The sequence below is a fragment of the Danaus plexippus genome, chromosome 5 (genome assembly GCF_018135715.1).
Source record: "Danaus plexippus chromosome 5, MEX_DaPlex, whole genome shotgun sequence".
NCBI classification, from domain to species: Eukaryota; Metazoa; Arthropoda; class Insecta; order Lepidoptera; family Nymphalidae; genus Danaus; species Danaus plexippus.
Window position 1 is genome coordinate 8,014,955 of NC_083539.1, and position 23,462 is coordinate 8,038,416.

General features: G+C 34.3%; 3 protein-coding genes across 3 annotated transcripts; 2 read left to right on the forward strand and 1 right to left on the reverse strand.

Annotated features, from left to right (window-relative positions):
• The first annotated feature begins 1,760 nt into the window (after window positions 1–1,760).
• Window positions 1,761–16,307, forward strand: LOC116768975 (protocadherin Fat 3-like). The gene is made up of 35 exons (XM_061528168.1): window positions 1,761–1,911; window positions 3,033–3,122; window positions 3,297–3,371; window positions 3,512–3,661; window positions 3,729–3,837; window positions 3,902–4,049; window positions 4,126–4,362; window positions 4,531–4,726; window positions 5,247–5,542; window positions 5,610–5,783; window positions 5,854–6,047; window positions 6,223–6,340; window positions 6,520–6,621; window positions 7,012–7,193; window positions 7,597–7,772; window positions 8,261–8,435; window positions 9,254–9,452; window positions 9,842–9,983; window positions 10,055–10,246; window positions 10,314–10,432; window positions 10,508–10,744; window positions 10,816–10,941; window positions 11,143–11,263; window positions 11,899–12,002; window positions 12,407–12,539; window positions 12,620–12,724; window positions 12,878–13,047; window positions 13,133–13,231; window positions 13,335–13,527; window positions 13,607–13,716; window positions 14,027–14,184; window positions 14,718–14,921; window positions 15,100–15,264; window positions 15,567–15,675; window positions 16,119–16,307. The coding sequence occupies exons 2-35, from the start codon at window positions 3,056–3,058 to the stop codon at window positions 16,209–16,211; spliced, it is 5,178 nt and encodes a 1,725-aa protein (XP_061384152.1). The 5' UTR covers window positions 1,761–1,911; window positions 3,033–3,055; the 3' UTR covers window positions 16,212–16,307.
• An 83-nt stretch (window positions 16,308–16,390) lies between these two features.
• Window positions 16,391–21,909, forward strand: LOC116768974 (potassium/sodium hyperpolarization-activated cyclic nucleotide-gated channel 3-like). The gene is made up of 12 exons (XM_061528173.1): window positions 16,391–16,734; window positions 17,295–17,490; window positions 17,844–18,071; window positions 18,359–18,533; window positions 18,877–18,991; window positions 19,142–19,267; window positions 19,739–19,837; window positions 20,034–20,107; window positions 20,515–20,632; window positions 20,883–21,106; window positions 21,292–21,419; window positions 21,501–21,909. The coding sequence occupies exons 1-12, from the start codon at window positions 16,689–16,691 to the stop codon at window positions 21,673–21,675; spliced, it is 1,704 nt and encodes a 567-aa protein (XP_061384157.1). The 5' UTR covers window positions 16,391–16,688; the 3' UTR covers window positions 21,676–21,909.
• A 971-nt stretch (window positions 21,910–22,880) lies between these two features.
• LOC116768978 (transmembrane protein 258) lies at window positions 22,881–23,426 on the reverse strand. The gene is made up of 2 exons (XM_032659915.2): window positions 23,270–23,426; window positions 22,881–23,201 (listed from the first exon to the last, which is right to left on the reverse strand). Exons 1-2 carry the CDS (start codon window positions 23,273–23,275, stop codon window positions 22,962–22,964), a joined length of 246 nt encoding a protein of 81 aa, XP_032515806.1. The 5' UTR covers window positions 23,276–23,426; the 3' UTR covers window positions 22,881–22,961.
• Window positions 23,427–23,462: the final 36 nt, after the last annotated feature.

A 23,462-nucleotide genomic window follows, 5' to 3' on the forward strand; every position in this document is an offset into this window, starting at 1 on the left:
GACATGTTCACTCGAGTTGTTTCTGGCTTGGATACATGACATGATGCATTGTAATGACTTAGTAATGATTGGTGAAGTGCCTAAATCTAGTAAACTTGCAAACGTAGCGCCTGTGCCGAAGAAGGATTCGATTTATCCTTGAACCCAAAACTTGAGCGACCATTGAGTCCAAATCTAAATTGCTAGGAAACTCGTCGTCCTCTCAAAAGTTCCTTTGTCTATACAGATCACTGATTCGATTATATGAGGTATACTGTTAACACAGGCGTCAAATAAACATGCTTCACGGTATTTCATAAAATATATTTTGCAGAGTATGCACAAGAATTACAAGCTCTAATTCCTGCATCTTCTTTTTATTCTCGGACTACCAGAAGTCAGCAGGCCTCCATCCTATCGTTGCCAACCTTCCTCCTTCCTCATGGGCACATCAAAGAATTAGAACGGTGTCCTGTGTCTGTGTTTCCTCCCATTTACAATTAAGATGTCTTCGAGGAATAGATTGATTTATTATAGTATTCTGAACAGGTTGTTACTGAAACAGTGGGTTCATCGCGTACGATCTAATTCCTCCTACCAATGGGCTGAATGACGGCCAAGCACTAGCTAGTCGTAATAAAGAAAAAAAAATTAAGCCCACAATAATCATTCGATGACAATTCATTAACATTTTTATGACTCTATGTGAAATGCTCTATAAAGTATTAGAGCTTATGTAAAGTAACTGTTACAGGTGACAAGTATATAGTATAGGCTGAAGTTAAAGCTTTCACTCATGGTATATATATATATATATATATATATAATATGATGAATATCTCTACCAACATACAATGTTTCTTTCAAATCAATTCCAAATTATTTTATTAAAAGAAAAACATATATTTTTTTAGAATGGATAAAATATGATGACTAGAATATGAATTAATTAGAATATTAGAGGCAACTTCTTAGCATTCAATGGATTCAACGTGCGAGCGCCGCCGGGTCCATCGCGTTGCAGGAGGAGCTTGCGAACAGATCCTAGGACTTGCGACTCAGGTGTAGGTTAAAGCCTGAAGGGTCCTTTATCTAACGCGCGTTTAACGCTCACCTCCACCGTCCGAGCTCCTCTCACTACCTAACCAAATTTGAAGCGAACCTACTAGGGCTGCCTTCGACGCACGTTCCAAGAATGAATTGATATTAGTTCTGGACAGGCCCAAGTATTTTAGTAGGTTGTAGAGAGATGTAGCTGTTATACCTGTCACTCCCACTTCTATCGCATACAGATCCACGACGAACCTATTCCTTTTTAATAAATACATCATAACGTACTGATAATGTTAAAACTGTGTTTAAAATAAAATGAAATTTTATAAAAGGAATCAAAAACAACAAAAAATAAAAGCAATGATGACAGAATGAGAATTTAATATTTAAAAATTATATCTTATAAAAGGCCTTATCGCAGTTAATCGATTCAGCAAAAACAATATTGATATGTTATCTTTGAAGTATATTATAATAATGGAATGAAGATTATTCAAATTATTAAGATATAATGTAAAACATATTTTTTTATGTTTGTAAAACAATACTTTAGAAGAAGCTCTATACAAGAAAGGAGCGGAAAAAAATGTAACTCATTAAATGATTTCTTTTATTTATTCTTAAAAATACGATGCCGATTTATCGATAGTATCTTAAATTTGACGTAAATATGAAGCTGAATACTTGAGTATATATTTAATCGTAATATTAATTACTCATTATCATGATCACAATCTTATCGAACGTCAGCTACACCACAAAAGGAACAGCATTTTTACTGTGAAACATTGACTGGATATCGTTGTTTTTGAAAAATCAGCGGAATTTATTAAAAAGTGTTGTGATTTTGAAAATATTATACCGTTTTACCGTAAAAAGGTAAGATTTTTTATATTTTTTCAGTGTTTCATATCACATTTATTCAACCGACCACTAAAAACCCATTTACAATTGATGTTTTGGACTTACAAACGTCATAAGATATGACCCTTTATAAAAAAATAGGAATTCCTCAATTTAAAGCGATTGTTTGTCTGTCAAATTTTTAATATTTTTGTTCACTTCTTTTGTTACAAAGGTTTCAGCATTTATAACATAGCTTTTAGGCTTTAGCTTAAATGATTTAATAAGACAAATATAACACGCTTTTTTCTCGACGGGATACGTGCTTTTGTATTGCGTAATTCTTATAAATCACAAGAGTTACTTAAAATGCTCTTTAAATATTGTTGATTTTAAGACGCCCCTTTTGAAATAGATAAGACATCCTTCCTTTCGGATTCGGTTTTATTAGGAAAGAATATTTTTGTTGATAAAACATATCAATACTTAGATAGCTTCAAAATCCTTGTGGCTAAATATTTAGCATGAAGATCAGTGAATAGTTTGGATTCAAGAATAATTATTACATTTTTCTTTCTATTAATTAAAGTTAATGACAAGTTGAAATTTTACTTAAAACAAGCGATAACTGGCCATGTTACTCATTTCTCTTACTTAAAACTACTTCCTCATCAGAAGACCAACAGTCCCTTAATGTTATTAATTAATGTATACCATAATTTATTTTTAAGTCGTGGTGGCCTGGAGGTTAAAAGGCCCGCTTCTCATACGTGAGGGCGCGGGTTCGAAACCTGGCAAGTACCAGTGTGATCTTTTCCGAATCATATATACTTTCTAAGAGTATTTAGACACCACTGACGGACGGTGAAGGAAAACATCGTGAGGAAACCTGGTCTTATAATTTCTAATTATAAGATTGAAATCGCCAACCCGTCTTGAGCAAGCGTGGTGATTAGTGCTCTAACCTTCTTCGTGTGAGAAGAGGCCTTTGCTCAGCAGTGGGCTCCTATAGGCTGATGATAATTTATGAATGAAAAACGTTATAAAGGCGGTAGACAATTATTAGTGTTTGGGAGAAAAACTTGTCTAGATCACAGATTTTATTGTTTTAATGCAAAAATATGTAGGAAAGGTTTATAAATTCAATACTTTCACAGGCAATGCTGATATACCACACAAGATGGAGCTGAGATTGCTCGTTGCAATTGTATTTATTGTCTCTGGATCTCAAGTCGATGCTCAAAATGGCAAGTAACCTAAAAAACGAATAAGAACTCATTCAAAATTTTATAAGACTTAGACAACCACTGCTCTAATGACTATAGTATATTTTTAGTGGACACGAAAATATTATTAAATTTAAAAATATTAACGAAAAATGTGTTGAGTTATGATACTAAAAGAAATATTTCCATGCCTAGGTGATAGATGTAGGTACATGACCAACATTCCAAGGGAATCCAGGCCTGATGACTTACCGGAACTTGTAGCAGAAGGTACTTGTGACATCAATTTACCATTAAAATATTCTATATTCTATTAATTCTTTTATTTATAAAAAATGCATTTGGAGAAACTAAATTGAATTTAGACCCATTCTTCTGTGTTTATAAAATTTTGCGACTTATACTCGTAGGAGATACATGGAGCGACAGACCTTTCCTGCCCGGTACTGAGGCTGAAGAAGTTTGTTTTGAACAATATAGAGCAAATGTCAACATTCAAGTAATATTTATGGATGAAGAGAACGTGGGAGAAGTACCCATAGCGAAACTGAATTATCAAGGTACTTAATTTAAATAAAAGCGCGAGTAAAATCTTGATTTATATTATTTATTTATTTTCTTATGCAGGAGATAAGACACCCACTATTGTTCTTCCCCTCACTGCTGGATCTTTCAATTTGTTGCGACCAGAATTGAAAAAAGAAAATAATTCTTGGTTTCTTTACGTGACTCAAAGGTAAGGAGGTCATTTTTATAAAAAACAGTGATTTCTTCAGAGTTCTAATGTAATGAATGTTCAGACAGGACTATGAAACGTTAGAAAGTGCTTTATATATCCTGAGAATACAGATAGAAAATGAAGTGTTGGAAGGACAAATATCTCTATGGATTGTAAACATTGACGACAATCCTCCTATCATACACTTGCTGGATGCCTGCGTCGTGCCGGTAGGAGAACTGTTATAAATATATAATATATAGAAAATAATTTTTTTTAATAATTAAATGTTCTATAATACGCTAGGAACTAGGAGATCCTCGTTTGACAAATTGTACATACGAGGTAACAGACATAGATGGTAGAATCAGTACCAGCAACATGACCTTCAAGATTGGTAGCGATCGTGATGATGAAAATTTTTTCTATTTCATCGGAGAACCTGATACAAGCAACTGGAACAGAATGACCACGACTCTTGGAATAAATAGAGCACTAGATTTTGAAGCCAGCGCCCTTCATATATTTACAGTTACAGCACTCGTAAGCAGTACACTTTATGTAACACGTCATTAATATTATCAGTATGAGTCGTCATATCATTTATAGTGGTATCATCAGCGACTGTAATAACTTCCAATAAATTAAATAGTCTTTTTCTATTTATGAAATTCTGTATTCAAAGTTTCTCTAATATATTTAATTTCCTAGGATTCTTTAAATAACAACCACACCGTCACGATGATGGTCCAAGTGCAGAACGTTGAACATCGTATGCCTCGTTGGGTAGTTATATTCGCGGTGCAACAAATCGACGAGCTGAAGGCTGGGAATTTTAATGTTAGGGCAATAGATGGCGACACTGGTATCAACAAGCGGATTTTATACAAAATAGAAACGGAAAAAGGTTATATTTTAATAGTATTGGTATTATGTATTTAACAAAATGATCTACTCATGTAAGAATTCGAAAGTCTCTCATTGTTTGAGAGGTAAACGAATCATTTTGTCAAGATTAACCCGTCCTTAGTGAGACGTTTCATGTGTATGTATTGTTGAAATATATTGAGGTCATTTAGGTTCATACGTGAGTAGATCCGTTTATACCACAAAATGAATATATATGAATATCGCATATATTTTATAATAAAATATATCTTTAAAATAAAAACTAATATTTTCCGATTACAACGCGTTATTTTATTATTTAAAAAAACTATTTACTCCGAACGATGGGATGATCTCGTATGGCCGTGATCACGGTTGCTGCAAAGTAATCGAAACGTCGAGAACATAAAATGACGAAAAATAATAGTTTTATTTAAATGAATACTCGGGAAAGTCTTAGATATCATAATATCTTAAACACATTCGGATATGGGATTAAGTTAAATTATTTTATTATATCTTTTTAACTCTAATCGCAGGTGAAGAAAACCTATTTGACATTACAAATATAGAAGGTGGCTATAGCGGAGGAATTTTTCAAATTAATCCAATCGACAGAGACGCATTAGAAAAAGAACTATTTCAAGTTACTCTGACAGCGTACAAATATGATAACGAGACGTTCTCTACGTCAACCAACGTAGTTATAAGGGTCAATGACATAAATAACAAGAAACCAGAACCCCTACACTCTGAATACAACATCGCCATAGCCGAGGAAACACCTCAAACATTATATTTCGACAAGGAATTTGGATTTCACGATAGAGATTTGGTAAATAATTAAAATAATTAATAATTAAATATATTTATGAGCAAAAGTAATGAACGATATATTTCAGGGTCCGAATGCTCGATATACAGTCCACTTAGAGAGCGTCTACCCTGACGGCGTCGCTGATGCTTTCTTTATACAGCCGGAGACAGGATATCAGAGACAAATCTTCATTATGGGGACCTCAAATCACAGTATGCTGGACTTTGAAGTGGAAGAATTTCAACATATACAAATTAAGGTTAATTTTTAGTATTTTACGTGTAATAGTATCATAGATATATATCTGCATACAGTGATTTATGTTATAGGTAGTAGCCACCGACATAGATAAACCCGATTTTATAGGAGTAGCGATTGTAAACATCGATTTAACTAACTGGAACGACGAGTTACCTATCTTTAGTGAAGGCAATCAGATCGTGTCGTTCAATGAGACTGAGGGCGAAGGGTTCAGGGTGGCTCAAGTTCTGGCTCGGGACAGAGATATCGGCGACAGGGTTATGTAAGTATTGTTTTAATTTTCAAAACAACCTTTATATATTTTTTCCTGAATATTACACATATTAAATTTATTTCATTCGGGATAATGAAAGAGCATAAAGAACTAAGAGTTTTAATTAAAAGTCTTATGCCTAAACAATCAACTGAATTTTTTCAATTAATTTTTTCTGTTACAGCCACAGTGTCTTGGGTAATGCACAAAACTTTCTACGAATAGACAATGAAACAGGAGAAATTTTCGTCTCTAAGAATAATAGTTTTGATTATCAGAGACAAAGCGAAATATTTGTTCAGGTAAAATTGAACATTCTTGTATTTACATGGTACCAACTATTATGTTAATTACCTTATATATTATGAGGTCGAGGTTATATTCTTTGTGAATATATATGCCTTTTTGGGGTACATTTGATTTAATTCGTCAAGATCTACTTGTCTTTCGTTTATATAAAAAATTATAACAAATTTCGTAGGTGCTAGCCGAGGACACATTGGGCGAGCCGTACAACACTGCCACATCACAGCTCGTTATACGACTGAAGGACATAAATAACACACCACCGAGCTTGAGACTAGTGAGGAAAATATTATAATCATTAGTTTTACCGTATTTTTAACCAAAACAATTAAAAAATACATCTATATAATCGTAATTGGATCTGTTGTGTTATTAGAATAGTTCTCTATTAAATAGTTTTCATTATCTGTCTAAATACCGACAGATCTTACTATTTGCATTCATAAATCATCGAATGCATTTATAAGCCATAATAAGTATAAAGCAGAGGATCGTGTCTCCTCCATTATACATGACACTGGCAGAATATACTGTGCACGTCTTTGCACGCATGAAGGCCATAAAAGTGTAAAGTAAAGGATAAGTAAATAAAATCACGGAATATCGGTCTATGCCTATAGTTATATTTAACTGAATATATGGAGTAATCTTGAAAAATATCTATCAGCCCCGAGGGAGCACACAAGTACAGGAGAACGTGGCAGCGGGTTACGTTATAAACGATCAGCCTGAGCAGTTCATAACAGCGACTGACCCCGACACCACCGCCAACCTGACCTTCCTGATCATATGGGAGACATCCTACGCTATGAAACGAGGCACGGAGACTGACAAGGACGAGATCGAAGGGTATATAGAATGATTACACTATGACATTATTTCTAAGAACGCTGAATACGATCAGATATTTTGAAATAGATAGGTTTAAGAGCTGAGATTTCTGGAATATTGTGTTCCTGTACATATATAAACATAGTCATAGACAACTGAAAAGTACCATTAAGCTTGTTTTTGTATCGGACTAACCCAAATAAATCATAAAACCGAGTCGCTGGACAGAATCTCCGTCAAAAGATGAATCTACGGACTTTACTTAAAACTTTTAACATTTAGTCCATTCAAGGGCAAATTCACTACAATCACCCAAACAAAATATAACATCAAATCAAATCGATGTCGTTATTTTGGAAGTTTTATTCACAAAAAATAGACACGTAAGCCAAGTGAGGTCTCATTCCGCCGAATGTTCTAGGTGCTTGGATATAGTGACGTCATATGTGAACGATAATAAAGGCCAGGCAGTCGGTCGCCTGGTGGTGAAGGAGATAAGGCCCAACGTGACCATAGACTACGAGAAGTTCGAGGTGTTGTACCTGACGGTGAGGGTTGTGGATACCGAGACGGAAATTGGAGAACCTTATGACGAATGTTAGTGTCAACTTCTTCATACTTGATTTACTCTTCATTTCTTTTCTCAGACTTCGGTCATTGCACCGCAATTAAATCTTGCAAAATGTTTTAGTTTTAAATAATATAATTTCTACTGTCATTTCTATAAAATGCATGGCGATATTGAGAATATCTCTCACATCAGTTTTCTATTATTTATGGCCTTTACAAATAGTTTTGAATATTCAGACAAATTAATACATCGACAGTCGGCGTTTATGAAAGCTATCGCCGGTTAAAAAACCGGCAAAAAACTCATCAGTAGCTAATTTCAACACGTAAAATAATGAAAATCACTGATGCTTGTATATATCTACTTCAATAAAATTTATTGTATACATTTTTATCTAAGACATATTATGATTTTTACGTTTTTCATATGCCAAACATTCTAATTTTGTGTAAATATTTTTCCATTCTACTATGATTAAAGAGAGTATAAAACATTTTGATTGTTTTATCATCAGTAACTTTCACGATCACGATTCTGGACATGAACGACAACCCACCCGTGTGGGTGAACGGTACCCTGGAACAGACCCTCAGGGTACGGGAAAAGTCGGGAGCCGGCACCATTATAGGTACCGTTACAGCCACTGATGCAGACGGCCCACAGTATAACCAAGTTAGATATACCATTGTGTAAGTAAAAATTAATATATTTATACACACTGATAAACTTTTACGAAAATTAAAAATTAAGGTTAAATTCACAATTTGTGAGATGCTATTATTATTGAAAAACAATGAAATTTATAACTAGGCGGTTTTATCATATTATTTAAAATTTTTCCCGACGTTTTGATCATATTACAGCAACCGTGATCGCGGGCAGAGAAAAAGACTCTGTTACTTAATCTCATCTCAGCAGTTTGTCATATTAAATCCATAAAACAGTAATATTTTAAATGTCTACACGCGAAAGTACTTAATTTTCAAATCAGTTTGTAAGATATATTATTTACGAACTCACTAAGAATATATTCGTTATAAATTTGTACGCGGTAGAAGTAGGAGCGAGAAATATAACTACCAAATCTCTCTACAAGCTGCTAAAAGACTTAAGCCTGTCGAGAACTATCATCAGTTCATTCTTGGAACGTGCCTCGAAGGCAGCCCTAGCAGGTTCGTTTCAAATTTGGTTAGGTAGAGAGAGGAGCTTGGACAGTAGAGGTGAGAGTTTAACGCGCGTTAGATCGACGCCCCTTAAACCTACACCTGGGTCGCAAGTCCCAGGCACTGTTGAAGCTCCTCTCCCTGCAACGCGATAGACCCGGCACCCGCACGGTGATCCATGGAATGCTGAGAGGATTCGTTTCATAAATTTCTACCGATGTTAGTTTAAAAAATACAAGTATATTAGCCCATAAACCTGATCAATTACAAGGATATGTGAGTATCCCCAAAAAGAACACATTCATAACAATGTTAATAGAAAACTATATCTTATATTACCCAAGTCCCAGGGAAGATACGCCAGAAGACTTGGTGAAGATCGACTTCGACTCTGGTCAGCTGGCTGTGGACAGATCTGGTGCCATCGACGCTGACGAGCCGAGAGACAAGCTGTACTACACCATCCTGGCCAGCGATAGATGCTCCCAACCAGATAACACCACCTGCGGACCTGACTCCACTTACTTTATTACGGAGGGCAAGGTGATTCGCATTCATTGTTTACTATATATATATGAATGTGATTATATATAACCATCCACGTTTTATCATTTCCATAATTTTCCCACGACTATCAATTGATTTCAATTGACAAGTGATACATTATTATTTTCATACAAGAGTCCATTGATTTGTTCTAATACTCTAAGAGCATCCTATACCTTGTACTCAAAATCGAATCTATACAGTCCTTGTAGTGTTTTTGGTTTCACTCATAGAAATCTAGCTTGCAATTTTCTATGTTGTCAATTTCGTGTAATACTCGTACATTCGCTAACTGACCGATTATCAATATTAAACGAAGTGTTCACAAAAATTATATTTAAATAAATATGTTTATTTTAAATTAATAATCTTATATATTTAATCAGGTAACGATACAAATTATTGACACCAACGATCAAATTCCAAGGGCCAGAACCGACAGATACAATACCACGGTTTATATACACGAGAACGCTGAACCTGGGAAGGAAGTGGTCACTCTAGTAGCTGAAGACGGCGACAGAGATGGTAAAATTTATATTCTTCATAAACTTATAATAAATTATATACTATAAGTTGTTTGTATTAAAACATTACAGTTATGTACAACACCATACGCTATCAAATCAATTACGGTGTGAATATGCGCCTCAATGACTTCTTTGCCATCGAACCTGAGTCCGGTCGTGTCTACGTTCACTACACCACCCACGAAGTCCTCGACAGAGACGGCAACGAACCAACACACAGGATATTCTTTACATTGATTGATAACTTCAATTTTCAAGGAGGTTTGTAATAAATAATTATTTCAAGACCGATGTATGAATATTAACTGACTATATTATTTTCTTTCAGACGGAAATCGCAACCAAAATACGACAGACATTGAGGTGATATTGTTGGACGTCAATGATAACGCACCGCAGCTGCCATTGCCTAATTTTATTTGGTCGATATCAGAGAACGCGCAGCAGGTAACATTGGATATTCTGCTTACAAGAACATCATGTATTTTAGTAAGAGTCGCTACACATTCTATATTGTTCCAGGGTATAAGACTTAACCCTGGCATATTTGCCGAGGACCGAGACGAACCCAACACGGACAACTCCCGAGTTGGTTACGAGATCACCAACTTGACTCTCACAAACAGAGACATCACTCCACCAGAACTCTTCACCGTCATGCACGTCTTTATATCTGATAATATTTACAACGTTTCCGCTGAATTAGAAGTAGTAAGACTTTTGAAAGGATTTTGGGGAAATTATGACATTGGTATCCGTGTAAGTAACTACTAATATATAATAAATGATCAAAAATCCGTTTCTATGTTAAAAATTTTGTTAAAATCCAGGCCTTCGATCATGGCGTCCCTCGAATGGAATCCAGCGAAATTTACCAAATCACTATAACACCATACAATTTCGAATCACCCAAGTTTGAATTCCCATTAGACGCCGCTACTCTAAGATTTTCAAAGGTAATTACCACACATATTATAAGTAAAAGAAAATATTTGAAATTAACGTTTGATCTATTTTTATGCAAAACTATTTTTGTGGCAAAAAAATATATGCACATGCACAGCCGTATCTTGAGAGGTAAACTGAAAAGAAGGCGTGTTTTTTAAAAACCTTCCGTCATTCTTACACGAGTTATGAAAATTTCATTGTATTGTCAGGAACGTGCGCTAGTGAACAGTGTTTTAGTACTGGCCACCGGTGAGCTATTGGAACGAGTGAGTGCCTCTGATTCTGACGGATTGCAGGCTGGAGAAGTCACCTTCGAGGTGGTGGGAGATGGTCTGTATTATTAAATTATTTCCTTTGTTACAAAGGACTGCATAAACGAAACAAGATACACTTTGTAAATACTGTTACCTGTGTTCAAATCTATGGTGATTAAAATTTAAAAAAATAGCTATCGTAAAGTTTAGCTGCATGTAGAAAAAAAAACTCCTTGGTGGTATTAAATATTCTTAAATAAATCGATGAAATATATTAACACTTTAAATATGTTTTATGGTATTACCATAATATATAACGTATTGATATACCGAGATTTAAGACTTTCGCGAGTTTTATTCATTTAAATGAAACTAATATATTTCGGATATACTACGCGGATTTTATTATTTTAAAACTAAATAATCCCGACGTGATATGTAGCAACCGTGATCACGGGCTGAAAAGTAACAGAAACGTCGGGAGTATGTAGTTTTAAAATAACAAAATCCGCGTAGTATATCCGAAATATATTAGTTTCATTTAAATATCGATATACTTATATGTATAGGTAATAGGTATCAATTTTTCTCAATCGGTGCCTTCTTTACAAAAATACATTATTACTTTATATTTTATCTATTGAATAATTTCTGTAAATGTGTCTTTAAAGTGTCTTTGACTATAAACGTGAATTTTAATTTATTTCTCAGAGCTAGCCAGTGAGCACTTCCGGATGTTGAACAACGGGGATAACATAGGAACGCTTTTATTGACGCAACCGCTACCAACAGACCAACAGATTATACAGTTTGAGGTTTGTTTCCATATTTTAAGCCTTTACAGGGAAAAACGACCGCTCGACCACAGAACCTAAAATTAACACAGATTAATCACGCCGTACTGTATCTTTTCGATCGATTTCAAAATCAAAAAGTAAAGCGACTGTACTTCGCGTTTTGATATGGGCCGCGATATTATATTTATAATTATTATACATATTTTATTATTCTCATGTCATTACAAAAACATACAAAACAAGAAACAACCAAAGTTCAAGCTCAGCTGACAACCGAAGTAGGGATTCACGGACGTTGTTTTACCTATTTGATTTCTTAAAGCTATTTCAGTTCTTCAAGTTTTTTCCATTTATTATCCCCTGCCCTATAATAAATATATTGTAATATTTTATAGACAAATATTTTTATTTCATATATTCAGCTTAAATTGAGAGCTACAGACGGAGGATTGGACCCCGGACCCCTCTCCAGCGAAGTAACCGTCAAAGCGGTTTTCGTGCCAACTCAAGGAGAACCAATATTCCCATCGTCCACGGCAAGCGTCGCTTTTGTTGGTCAGATATTTTATTAGCCCATGTCCATATATTATTTATATAATATTCATAGGATTAAACATAAATAATTGTATCTTCAGAGAAGGAAGTGGGGCTAACCGAAAGACAACAACTGCCACTGGCCGAGGATCCGAAGAACCATCTATGTGACAAAGATTGCAGGGATATTTACTACGCTATCATCAGTATGTGTTTCGCTATGTAATTAATATTAGATATAAATGTTAATTGTCAATCAATATTGATGATACGGAAAAAATAATCAGGTCCTTACAGATAACTTCCTTGGAAAAATTCATTGATATTTATGCCATATTTAAAAAAAAATTCTTCACCAGGTGGCAACAACGACGGTATCTTTGCACTGGATCCTGTAACCAACGTGCTCACTCTGAACAAAGCGCTCAATCGTTCGGAGAGCGAATCACACGTATTACGAGTGGCCGCCAGTAACGAAAAAAATATTTCACCATCTTTGGCTACATCCGTGATTATTGTAACAGTTAATGTACGGTCATTTACTTTTCCGAAAAATCCATGTACCTTTATAATTTTATTTGCTATTTTATATTACGCACTCTCCATTGTTTCAGGTTCGCGAAGCAAATCCTCGTCCTTACTTCCTAAGATCACTGTACACTGCTGGGATATCTACACAGGATTCTGTTAATAAGCAGCTTTTCACTGTATCGGTAATGAACTGATCGTTTCTCAATAATGATATATATATATATATATATATATATATATATATATATATATATATGTATATCACTATACAATATTTCATAACAGGCGACGCATTCAGACGGGGCGCAAATCACTTACTCAATAGATTTTTCCTCCATGCAAGTCGATCCAAGCCTCAACAATGTACGGAACACCGCATTCATCCTTAACTCTAACACTGGGTTAATGACCCTCAATATACAGCCAACAGCCAGCATGCAGGGAATGTTTGAGTTTAACGTACTCGCGACTGATCCACGTAAGTATTGCACAATCTTTTTTTATCTCTTAAATAATATTAAATTTTTGATAAAAAAAACTCTTTGGTTGTAATATAGAGGAAGCGTTCGACACATCGGCTGTAAAGATCTATGTCGTGTCATCGCGGAACAGAGTCTCATTTCTATTCCTCAACATGCTCCAACAGATCGAGCAAATGACAGACTTTGTAAGTAAACTGACACACATATTAAGTATCACTATATTTTATTAAACATGTGTCTATGAAAGTAGGATTATGAAGATATCTAAAATAATTGTTGCTTCAACTTTTATATTCTGTTCATTTTGTTAGGAAAGTGTAAACTTTTGAATCCAATTGATTCATACCGTCATTTTTTATTTATCACTATATTGCTTATTAACATTTAACATGATTTGCTGCCGAAATAAATGTTAAACTTTTCATATTCATTTATCATGAGATTGAGAAAATTTAGTTCTCTGTGTGACGTCATGGACATGTTTCTTGTATCCAGATAGCGTCAACCTTCACTTCTGGCTTTAATATGACATGTAACATTGACCAAGTGTTGCCGGCGACGGATGAGGCAGGATCTACCAGGGACAACGTCACTGAAGTACGCGCACACTTCATAAAAGATGACGTACCTGCTGAGGCTAGCGTCATTGAGGCGTAAGTTTTTTGATTTCATGATGAGACGAAACTTCTTAGCGTTCAATGGATTCACCGTACGGGCGCCGGGTCCATCGCGTTGCAGAGAGAGAGCTTCGACAATGTCTGAGACTTGCGACCCAGGTGTAGGTTTAAGGGGCCACTATCTAACGCGCGCTAAACGCTCAGCCACACGGTCCAAGCTCCTCTCCCTAATTTTAAATAAAACTACTTAAAGTAACTAACAATTTGAAGTAACTAAAATTTAGATCAAGCAAGTTTTCATTTCCATGTAGAACCAACACGCAACATTTTGATCACTTGATTTTCATTTCATAAGTACAAAAGAATTGTTACGTTTTTAATTTGAAGTTAGAAACACGACAGCTATTGATAGAAATTTAATAGAAGATGTAAGTGACTTGAGATAAACATTTATCCTAGCTTCCCTCAGAATTCAAAACAACATCAGTCTTTTGTGTCCTAAGTACCTCCTTATAGTCATAATTTTGAATGTCCAATTTTATTTATAATAATAATTCTATTAAATCCAGGCTCCGCGGGGACATATCGCGTCTGCGTTTGATCCAAGGAACGTTGATCTCCAAAGAGTTGGTGCTGCAAGACCTGGTGACAGACATCAGCCCCTCAGAGCTGGCGGACGGACGGGCTCTGCTCTACACCTTAGCAGCAGTAGCCGGTGTGATGACGATTCTTCTACTGGTCACTATTGTGGTCTACTTCTGGAGGACCAGAGTGTATGTATATTATATCAAGTATATATAATACACTTCTTGCCAATGACAGATATTATTGAAGATAACTAAAACGATTACCGTCACTTCTTCAATACAAAGATGAGATTATAAAACATCCCTACAACCGTTACAGAGTGCTAGTAATTTCGAAATATATTTTTTCTCTCTTAATTTTTAGACTCAACCGTCGCCTGCAAGCGCTGTCGATGACCAAGTACGGCTCCCAGGACTCTGGACTGAATCGTTTGGGTCTAGCGGCGCCGGGAACTAATAAACATGCGGTGGAAGGATCCAACCCCATATGGAATGAATCTATCAAGGCGCCCGACTTCGATGCCCTCAGGTAACACCTTGGATGACATAAAACTAATATTTTCGTGTTTACTATCGCGTTTCTTATTAGTTTAAACTACATACATCCGACGTTCCGGTCACTATGAAGCTACCGTGATCAGTTCCCTCGGTCTCAGATCTCATCTTGATCAAATATTTCATGAAGTAGGTTCAAGCGAAAAAGTTGAACAATAACATCTTGTAAGGTTAACTGGAACGCTCACCTTTATATCTTTAAATACTTAAACAATAATGGCGTCATTCTGTTTTGTTTTTTCAACTGCCAAAATACGATCCCCGATTATATTTTAGTGAAACGTCTGATGATTCCGATCTAATCGGTATCGAGAACCTGGAACAGTTCCGAGACGACTACTTCCCCCCGGTTGGTTCGGACTCGGCGGAGGGAGTTACAAACACAGTAAGTACCGTCTCCTGTATGTATTATTCACAATCACCATTATTTTAATATCGCAAATCCAATTCTTTTTCTAACTTATTAAAACAGCGTTTTCTTCAGTTATTTCTGAGCACGGTTTGTAAACGAACGATATTTCGCTCTTTCATCTAGTTAATTCCGACTAGCATGAAGCGCACGTCCGTTTCATCAGATATATGTATAGAATATTTAAAAATTAAAACACTTGGTTATATTCATGTCTGTGTTAATGATTTAGAGATATGATGCGGTAAGACGAATTGTAGAGTAGGCTTTTTTGGGCACAGTTCCGTTCACATAAATAAGCCTCGATACCTATTATTTTTTGTAAAACAGATTATACAGACCTGTATTCTATATAGAATAAAATAGTTCGTATAAATGTTACCACCGTAAGGCGTGTATATGACATTTATTTTTTGCAGGAGCCGGTGTCGACGCATCTTAATAATTTTGGATTCAACCCTACCCCCTTCACCCCCGAGTTCGCTAACAAACCGCGACAATATAAGATTTGATATAAATACTATAAATGTTGTATTATAGTGTAAATATTTATTTTACTACGGTATTGATATGATATTAAATAAAAAATATTTTAGCCATTTACAAAATTTATTTTATTTATTGTGTCATTGAATTTATAATCGCATTCATTTAAATGTCCGAATTGGTGTAAAGTTTAAACCAGTGCAATAAATAACCATTCTTGTTATTATATTAATAAAAAAAATAATTTTCTCCTAAAGGGTCTTGTGAAACAACAGAAGTAATCCGTGAAATAAAATTGAGATTTAATTTATAAGAAACCTTCCTCAATGTTTTTCGACTTTAAACAATTGAATCAATACCGTAGCCATCAATTTGTCAACTAGACGTATTAGGAACATTAAATATCCCTGATAACTATACCAATTCTATTCTATTCTTTGAGTTATTGGCGTTTCCTTATAGATTTTTCTAATCCTGTTCCAAAAAACACGTTTTTCTTCACTATGACTATAATGTCACTGTCTAATCACAAATGTTCGTTGGGACTTGGTAAGTATATGTACTATTTAAATATCTGACGTTTGTATATTTATATATTTACACAACGTATTATTCGCAAAACGATTTTGCATAGTCCAACATATACAGTTCCCAGTATTTCTTTCATTAATCAACGTGTTAAAATAATATTATACCTAATGATCAAGGTAAGCATATAAATCAGCAACTGTATACATAGAATTTTCAATTTACCCCATCACACTACATACGAAGCGTTTCTCGTTTCTCATTTAATAACCAACTTCAATACTATAATATGCTAAGATTTATAGAAAACTATTAACGCTCCGTTTGTATTGTGACTATTAATCTTCGGGTAACTGTACTGGAAACTCTCCGTGTTTAGCATGATGAATGCATAGTCGTGGCTCGAGAACAAAAAGTGAGTAAGGACTATTACCTACAAAACATATTATTATTATATTTCTATCATTATATTTATTAGAGCAACTCGAGTGGACATCCTTGCAAGGGTTCATAGCAATAATCCCTTTGTTATACCTCCAAGACGCCAAAGCAAATTATAAATCCGTTTTTAATCTCCTCAGATTCGAGCAGCTTCCTACCAAAGAAAGGTGCCTTATGGTCGAGGTTGAAGCGTTTCTTGAAAAAACTGTCCCTCGTATCATTCGGGCACCCCGACACCTTTGAGCACTTCCGCAGCTACTCCACTGTTGTGGCCGAACAGCAGCGCCAGATCCTCGAAGGCGGAAATTACATAATTCATCCATTCAGCCAAATTAGGTTAACATTTTTTGGAAGTTTAATCCATACACAGACCTATGAAGTGCTTTTTTCAATAATTACTAAATAGTTAATACAAAATCTACATTGGGTTACATCCTTTGAAGCTTTTATAAGCAGCGTGTGGTTTTTGTTCATAACTACCTCATCTATCTAGTCTAATTATCTTTAATTCTTATCTGCAAACTTTGACGTCACAAACGTACTTAAAATCTCGACAGTCCGAATCGAATAACGCTTCTTGAATTATCTTTAACCGATTATTCTCTATTACCATTTGATCTGACCTTATTTACATCACAGAATAAACATAACATTTTATGATTTTGCCTTTTCTCCAACAACTCTTTCAGTTTGTATTGGAACAGTACAATAGCTATAGTGAACTTAATGCACATGATTGTGTCTACCTTCCGTCTGTGTTATATTCTGGAACCTGTCCAGCCGTCAATGCACTGGCTTGACGAGGTTCTTCTCGGCCTTCACGGCATTTGCTTCTTCGATATCTTCATGAAGTTTAACGTTGGTTTCAAAGAAGAATATTTTGCAAACGTCGTGTTCGACAGGCGAAGAATTGCTGCGTAAGCCAATTATATGTTAAGATTTTGTCAAAGATCTAATCTAATCCAAAACTGTTTTCGAAATTAATTAATATTTGAATTTTCCGCTAGAAGTTGATGATAGTAGTAGATAGTACTAGAATTAATGAGAACGGTCGACACTGAACTAATTGAATGCAAACAATAACACAAAGTATGTTTTCTTAAATTTCTTTCATTCATTAATTCTTTCGTATCAGGTGAGTATTTTAAAAATGAATCAAATATTTTGTTATCAACATAGTGAACATTCATAGTTTTTTTCTTAGCCAATATCTTCGGTGTTGGTTCCTGATCGACCTAATATCATGTCTTCCGATCGCGTACGTTATGCTTTACCTCAAATTTGAAAAAAGTCGATATATTCTATTCGCTCACGTGCTGCCCATCTTGAGAGCAACTAGACTTCGGAAAGCTTTGAATGACGTCGTGACTATAACAAAAGTAAGTTATTTTTGTGCACCCCATTTAATTAATATAAAACCTTTTCAAATCATGTAAATATCGCTTTTGTTCCCTTTCGCCCAAAAAATGTCTTTAACAAACTCATTATTCTATTCGAGCATTTTCTAATATGTTGATTTCTAATTTTAGAACGAAAAGTTTAAATACCATAAAATATAATAATGAGCTTGTTAAAGACATTTTTTGGACGACGAAATTACGTTAGGAAAACTATTAAAAGTTGTTTTGTGATATGCGCTTTGAATGGAACGAGCGTCACACGAGCTTCGTTCCTGAACGGTATCCGTAATCAAATTATATTTATGAACTTATTTTTCTGTAGGTTTTATCAGAATATTATATAATGCGTCACACGGTTCATCACCTTCTGTTATTCCTTGTCACTATGCATTGGTCATGTTGTATTGTCTACAGCGCGCCCATTTTCGCCTATTATTGTAAGTTTGGTATCTACTTAGTTCTACAGTTGTTAGACATCCATGTTCAAGACTACATATAGGAGTATGATTTGCCGTAAACTTTTCAATAAGAGTATCAAGTTTTAAAAATAAGTAATTAGGTTAATGAATAATAGTATATTTTTTTAGGGGATGGTCAAATGGCTAAAGGATATAACGCCTTTTTTTTGAACTCCACGGACGGTGATTTATCAAAATTTCCGGAATCATACAGATATCACAAGGCTCTGTTCCTTAGTCTATCTTCGTTTTTTGGTAAGTGAATCAGTGTTACGTATAAAGTACTCCCAAACCTAGGCCTTTACCTAAAGTTTGCACACTCAAACAGAACAAACAAACAAACAGCTTCCACATTTTCATTAAGACATATTTTCTTATTATGTCTGTTGTATCAACAGAGATAGGTATAAAAAACTTTAATATGTCTGTGTCTACTTTGACAGTGCAAACTTGTAGAGAGAATTCCAATAACCTAAATATACACTTATGATCCTACACTGGAACATCATTAATTAATTAAATAAGCATTTCTTATTCTAAAAATATTTATCTGTTGCAATCTGCATTTGTACATTGAAAAAAAAATTTGATATTCATCCTAGCTTTTAAGGCTTTACACTGAAATATATAGTCATATTATAATTAAAATAAATCGTTTCCGAACTTCTCATTTAGCGATATATATAAATAAATGTTTATGAGGAATACAATATACCTATCATCTAGGTACGAGTATGTCTATGTACAAGTTTTACAATCCAGACGAGTATATAATGCATTCGTTTATTACGCTGTACGCGGCCATGTTCATGATATATTCCACAGGTAACTAAAAAATATATTTAAATTTTTTAAACTATGCTTGTTTAAAAATAAATATTTGAAAAATAAAAAACTATTTAAAAAGTATCACCATCTAAAGTTTTAGTCTTCTAACCTATATATTTCTTTTATATTCGAAAAAAAAACGGTTTTTAAGTAGATAATTATTTTTTAGTAACTTACAACCTCTTTGTTACAGTCCTCATTTTAAACATTTACATAACGGCGTACAACTCAAAAGTACGTTATTACGGATTGATAAATCAAGTTGAGGTAAAAACGTGAAACGGTTCTTAACCACAATAATAATAAAATTAATTTAAAAACTAGTAAGAATTAAATAACACAATAGGATGTCATTGTACTGATACTTATGATGCTATGTACTTTATCGTTGCTTGTTAGCAACGAATAAGAAAGCATCGTATCCCCCTACGATTTCTAGAAAACTAGCTTTATCCTCAACAACAACCACTATACCAACCGTATAGTAGAAATTATCATCAACATCATCAAATAGATGCCTCCTCACCAAAATTCGGTATAAATATCATACAACAACAAAACAAACCCTATTTATATTTATAGTCTTGTTGCTTAGAAATAAATAAAACTAAAATAATTAATCATCAGTCCAATATCTATCAATGAAAATATTTTCCTCATTTAATTCTCAACAGGCTTACATGCGACACAAACAATTCCCGAAGCCTTTAAGGAAACGAGTGCGTATATTCTTCTCTCATAAATTTTCAGAACACTACTATAAGGAAGACAATGTGTTCGAGAGTTTATCAGGTTATTATTGTATTTACGTACATGTAACCAGACAATATTCTTATGCTATTAAAATATTACAGCGGCCTTTTTTCTTGAAATAATAACATATAAAACAATCGTTACCACGTATTGTATAATCCAGATTTTTTTATTCACTTACAAACTTATTAATTTCTCTAGGTGAACCAACAGTGCTTTTAATAATTACGTTATAAAATACAACTAAACGATACTAATACCAATAGATTTTTTTAAATTATATCATCAGAGCAACTTCGCTACGAAGTAATACTGCACACGTATCACAAATTTGTGAAGAAGGTAAAGCTGCTTGATGGTATGCCAGCGGAAGTGATTGGAATATTACTGAGCCACCTCAAGCCTGAGGTGTACCTGGCTAACGATCTAGTTGTTCGAGCTGGTGACTTCGGAGACTGTTTATACTTTATTGGTTATGGAACCGTCGCTGTCTACTCTTTGAAAGGCGCTGAGGTTATTATTTATTTTATTTTTTCGATGGTAACTAAAGCTCATCTAGAAATCATAAAAACAATGTGGTGAATTTATATCGATAATATTGAGTGATCTTTACAAGATACATATAATGTGTACCACGCATTAAAACATTTACATTCCTCACTCATGTACACGACTTTAGTTTTTCCGGTCTTAACTAGATATGTCACATGGAAGACGGGGAGCACTTTGGTGGAGTGGCTCTTCTCATGAAAGACAATAAACGTATTGTTACCGTCGTCGCCATAGAGATATCACAGCTGTATCGTCTGGACGCTGCACATTTTCAGTAATAATAATATAGAGTATAAAAGTATAGTAGTATTATTAAAATTTGTTACAATTTATTACATTTTCTTATAATCTGCAGTAAATATTTAATGTCGAATCCCACTCTGCGGGACCGTATGGAGGCATGGACGGCGCAACAAATGCACGAAACTGTTCTTCTAGACGAAGCGTTCCGTAAGCAACAGAAACGAAAACAGGAACAACTGTCTTTCGGACTTCAGTCTCTATCAGAAATATCTAAAGAGAGTCTCTGAGACAGTCAAAATATATTCAGTGTCAATAAAGGTTCTTGTATTTATGTGGAAGTTTAAGTTATTAAGTTTATATTAAATTTAAGATAAGATTGTGAATGTTTCCAACAATGTCACAGTGTATAAATATTACACACAGCATCACAGCATTTTATATAAAAGGAACATTGATGGCAACATGTCGACTGCTCTATCTTTGTTATTTTTCTGTAGTCACAATAAAAATTTACTTTAAAATGTTTATTATTCATATTCCATTGTTATGAATAGATTAGTCGATGTGGATTCATTTTAATAAAATACTAGGTTTTGAACCCTCGCAATTAGGCTGAGATAAACATTGAAATTTTAAGATGTGGCAGAGTAGTAACTAGTAATTAACAGACAGCGACATCTATAGTCTGTCACGTGACTTCATATACATAATGTAACTGTTATGACTTGGTCCTGCGTTAACTACGCGGGATTGCAGTATAAATTATGTCTAAGCCAAATTTCTCTAAAGATTAATCAAAATGTGTTAATTTTTTGATGAAAAAACATAAATGTACATACATCCTTACAATCTTCTGCATTTATATTATTAGTAAGTTTAAATCATTTGTTGTTTTAAATGCAAGTGTTCCTATATGGGTAGTGAATTTAAAACTTTATTAATTCAACAATAATGAGAATGTATTACACACTTGTAATACTGTATAAAATCTGGCTAAAAAAAACTGTGATCATATCTCCTATTGGCCTAAATAGGATGTGGACTTCCATCTAATTGGTGGATTTATCAATGAAAACCACACCAGACCCTTCATTGCCTTATCTCGGCAGATGTTCCTTTTTATAATTTAGGTACTCTGCTTCATTTTCTTCCCTCTCAAGCACACACATGTCATCACATAGATATAAAATCTCTCTAAATATTTCTAACTCAATTTTTTATATTCTCTTGATCTCTGAGCCGTTTAAATCAATGTGTAATATTCACTAATTCACAACTTTGAAATATAACATGACACCAAATTCTTTTAAGGTAATTAATTAGAAATTATTAGCTATGACTATCACCATAAATCTTTATCAGATTAACTTCCTAGAAATATTTTCTTATTCTCAGATTGGTTTTTTCCCTCTAGAGTTGTTAACATAGGTATTCCAAAGCGTTTTTGGTTTCATTGTTTGTATATAAAACTGGATGGTAAATAAACATGATACAATTTGAAATGTAAATTTATTTTATCTTATAATATACAAGTTTCAATAATAAGGAATGATATGCTAGGTCTTATTATCTATTACACATAAATGCCCACCCACAACAGGAGAAACAATATTCCAAAACCAGAGAACAGCGCGGCTACGAGAGCTAATAGTAGTTCTTTAAAGAGATGCCTGGATACCTTCGTACTTGTGACTTCGTAGACAAAGAACCAGGCAGTAAAGAATATGCCTATGCCCAGCAGAAGCATAGTAAGATGTGGAAATACCGCTGGATTAATAGGCGAGGCATAACGCACCATAGATTCAATTTCCAACTAGAAGTAAAAAAAACTTATTAAAAGTCGATTAATATACAAAAAGAGAACAAACAAGTAGAACTTACACTCATTTTGTATTATAATTTAATATTTTACTTTAATCCACCTTAGCTTACACCGGCCAATAACCATGCAAAACGTTGACCGAAAACGTCACTTCTCACAACCGAAATGTCAAATGCCCTACCTCACAGATAAACAAAAATCCAGCTAATCTTTGACAAAAAAAATTAAAAAGGTTAAATTAATAAAATTCCA

Excerpts from the sequence above, each read along its gene's own strand:
- LOC116768975 (XM_061528168.1), top strand. The coding sequence starts at position 3,056 with ATGGAGCTGAGATTGCTCGTTGCAATTGTATTTATTGTCTCTGGATCT. Across the intron at positions 11,264-11,898 it reads CTTCGAGGTGGTGGGAGATG|AGCTAGCCAGTGAGCACTTC; the intron begins GTCTGTATTATT and ends TTTATTTCTCAG. Across the intron at positions 13,048-13,132 it reads TGATTATTGTAACAGTTAAT|GTTCGCGAAGCAAATCCTCG; the intron begins GTACGGTCATTT and ends CCATTGTTTCAG.
- LOC116768974 (XM_061528173.1), top strand. The coding sequence starts at position 16,689 with ATGACTATAATGTCACTGTCTAATCACAAATGTTCGTTGGGACTTG. Across the intron at positions 17,491-17,843 it reads CATCCATTCAGCCAAATTAG|TTTGTATTGGAACAGTACAA; the intron begins GTTAACATTTTT and ends CAACTCTTTCAG. Across the intron at positions 19,268-19,738 it reads TAGTCTATCTTCGTTTTTTG|GTACGAGTATGTCTATGTAC; the intron begins GTAAGTGAATCA and ends CCTATCATCTAG.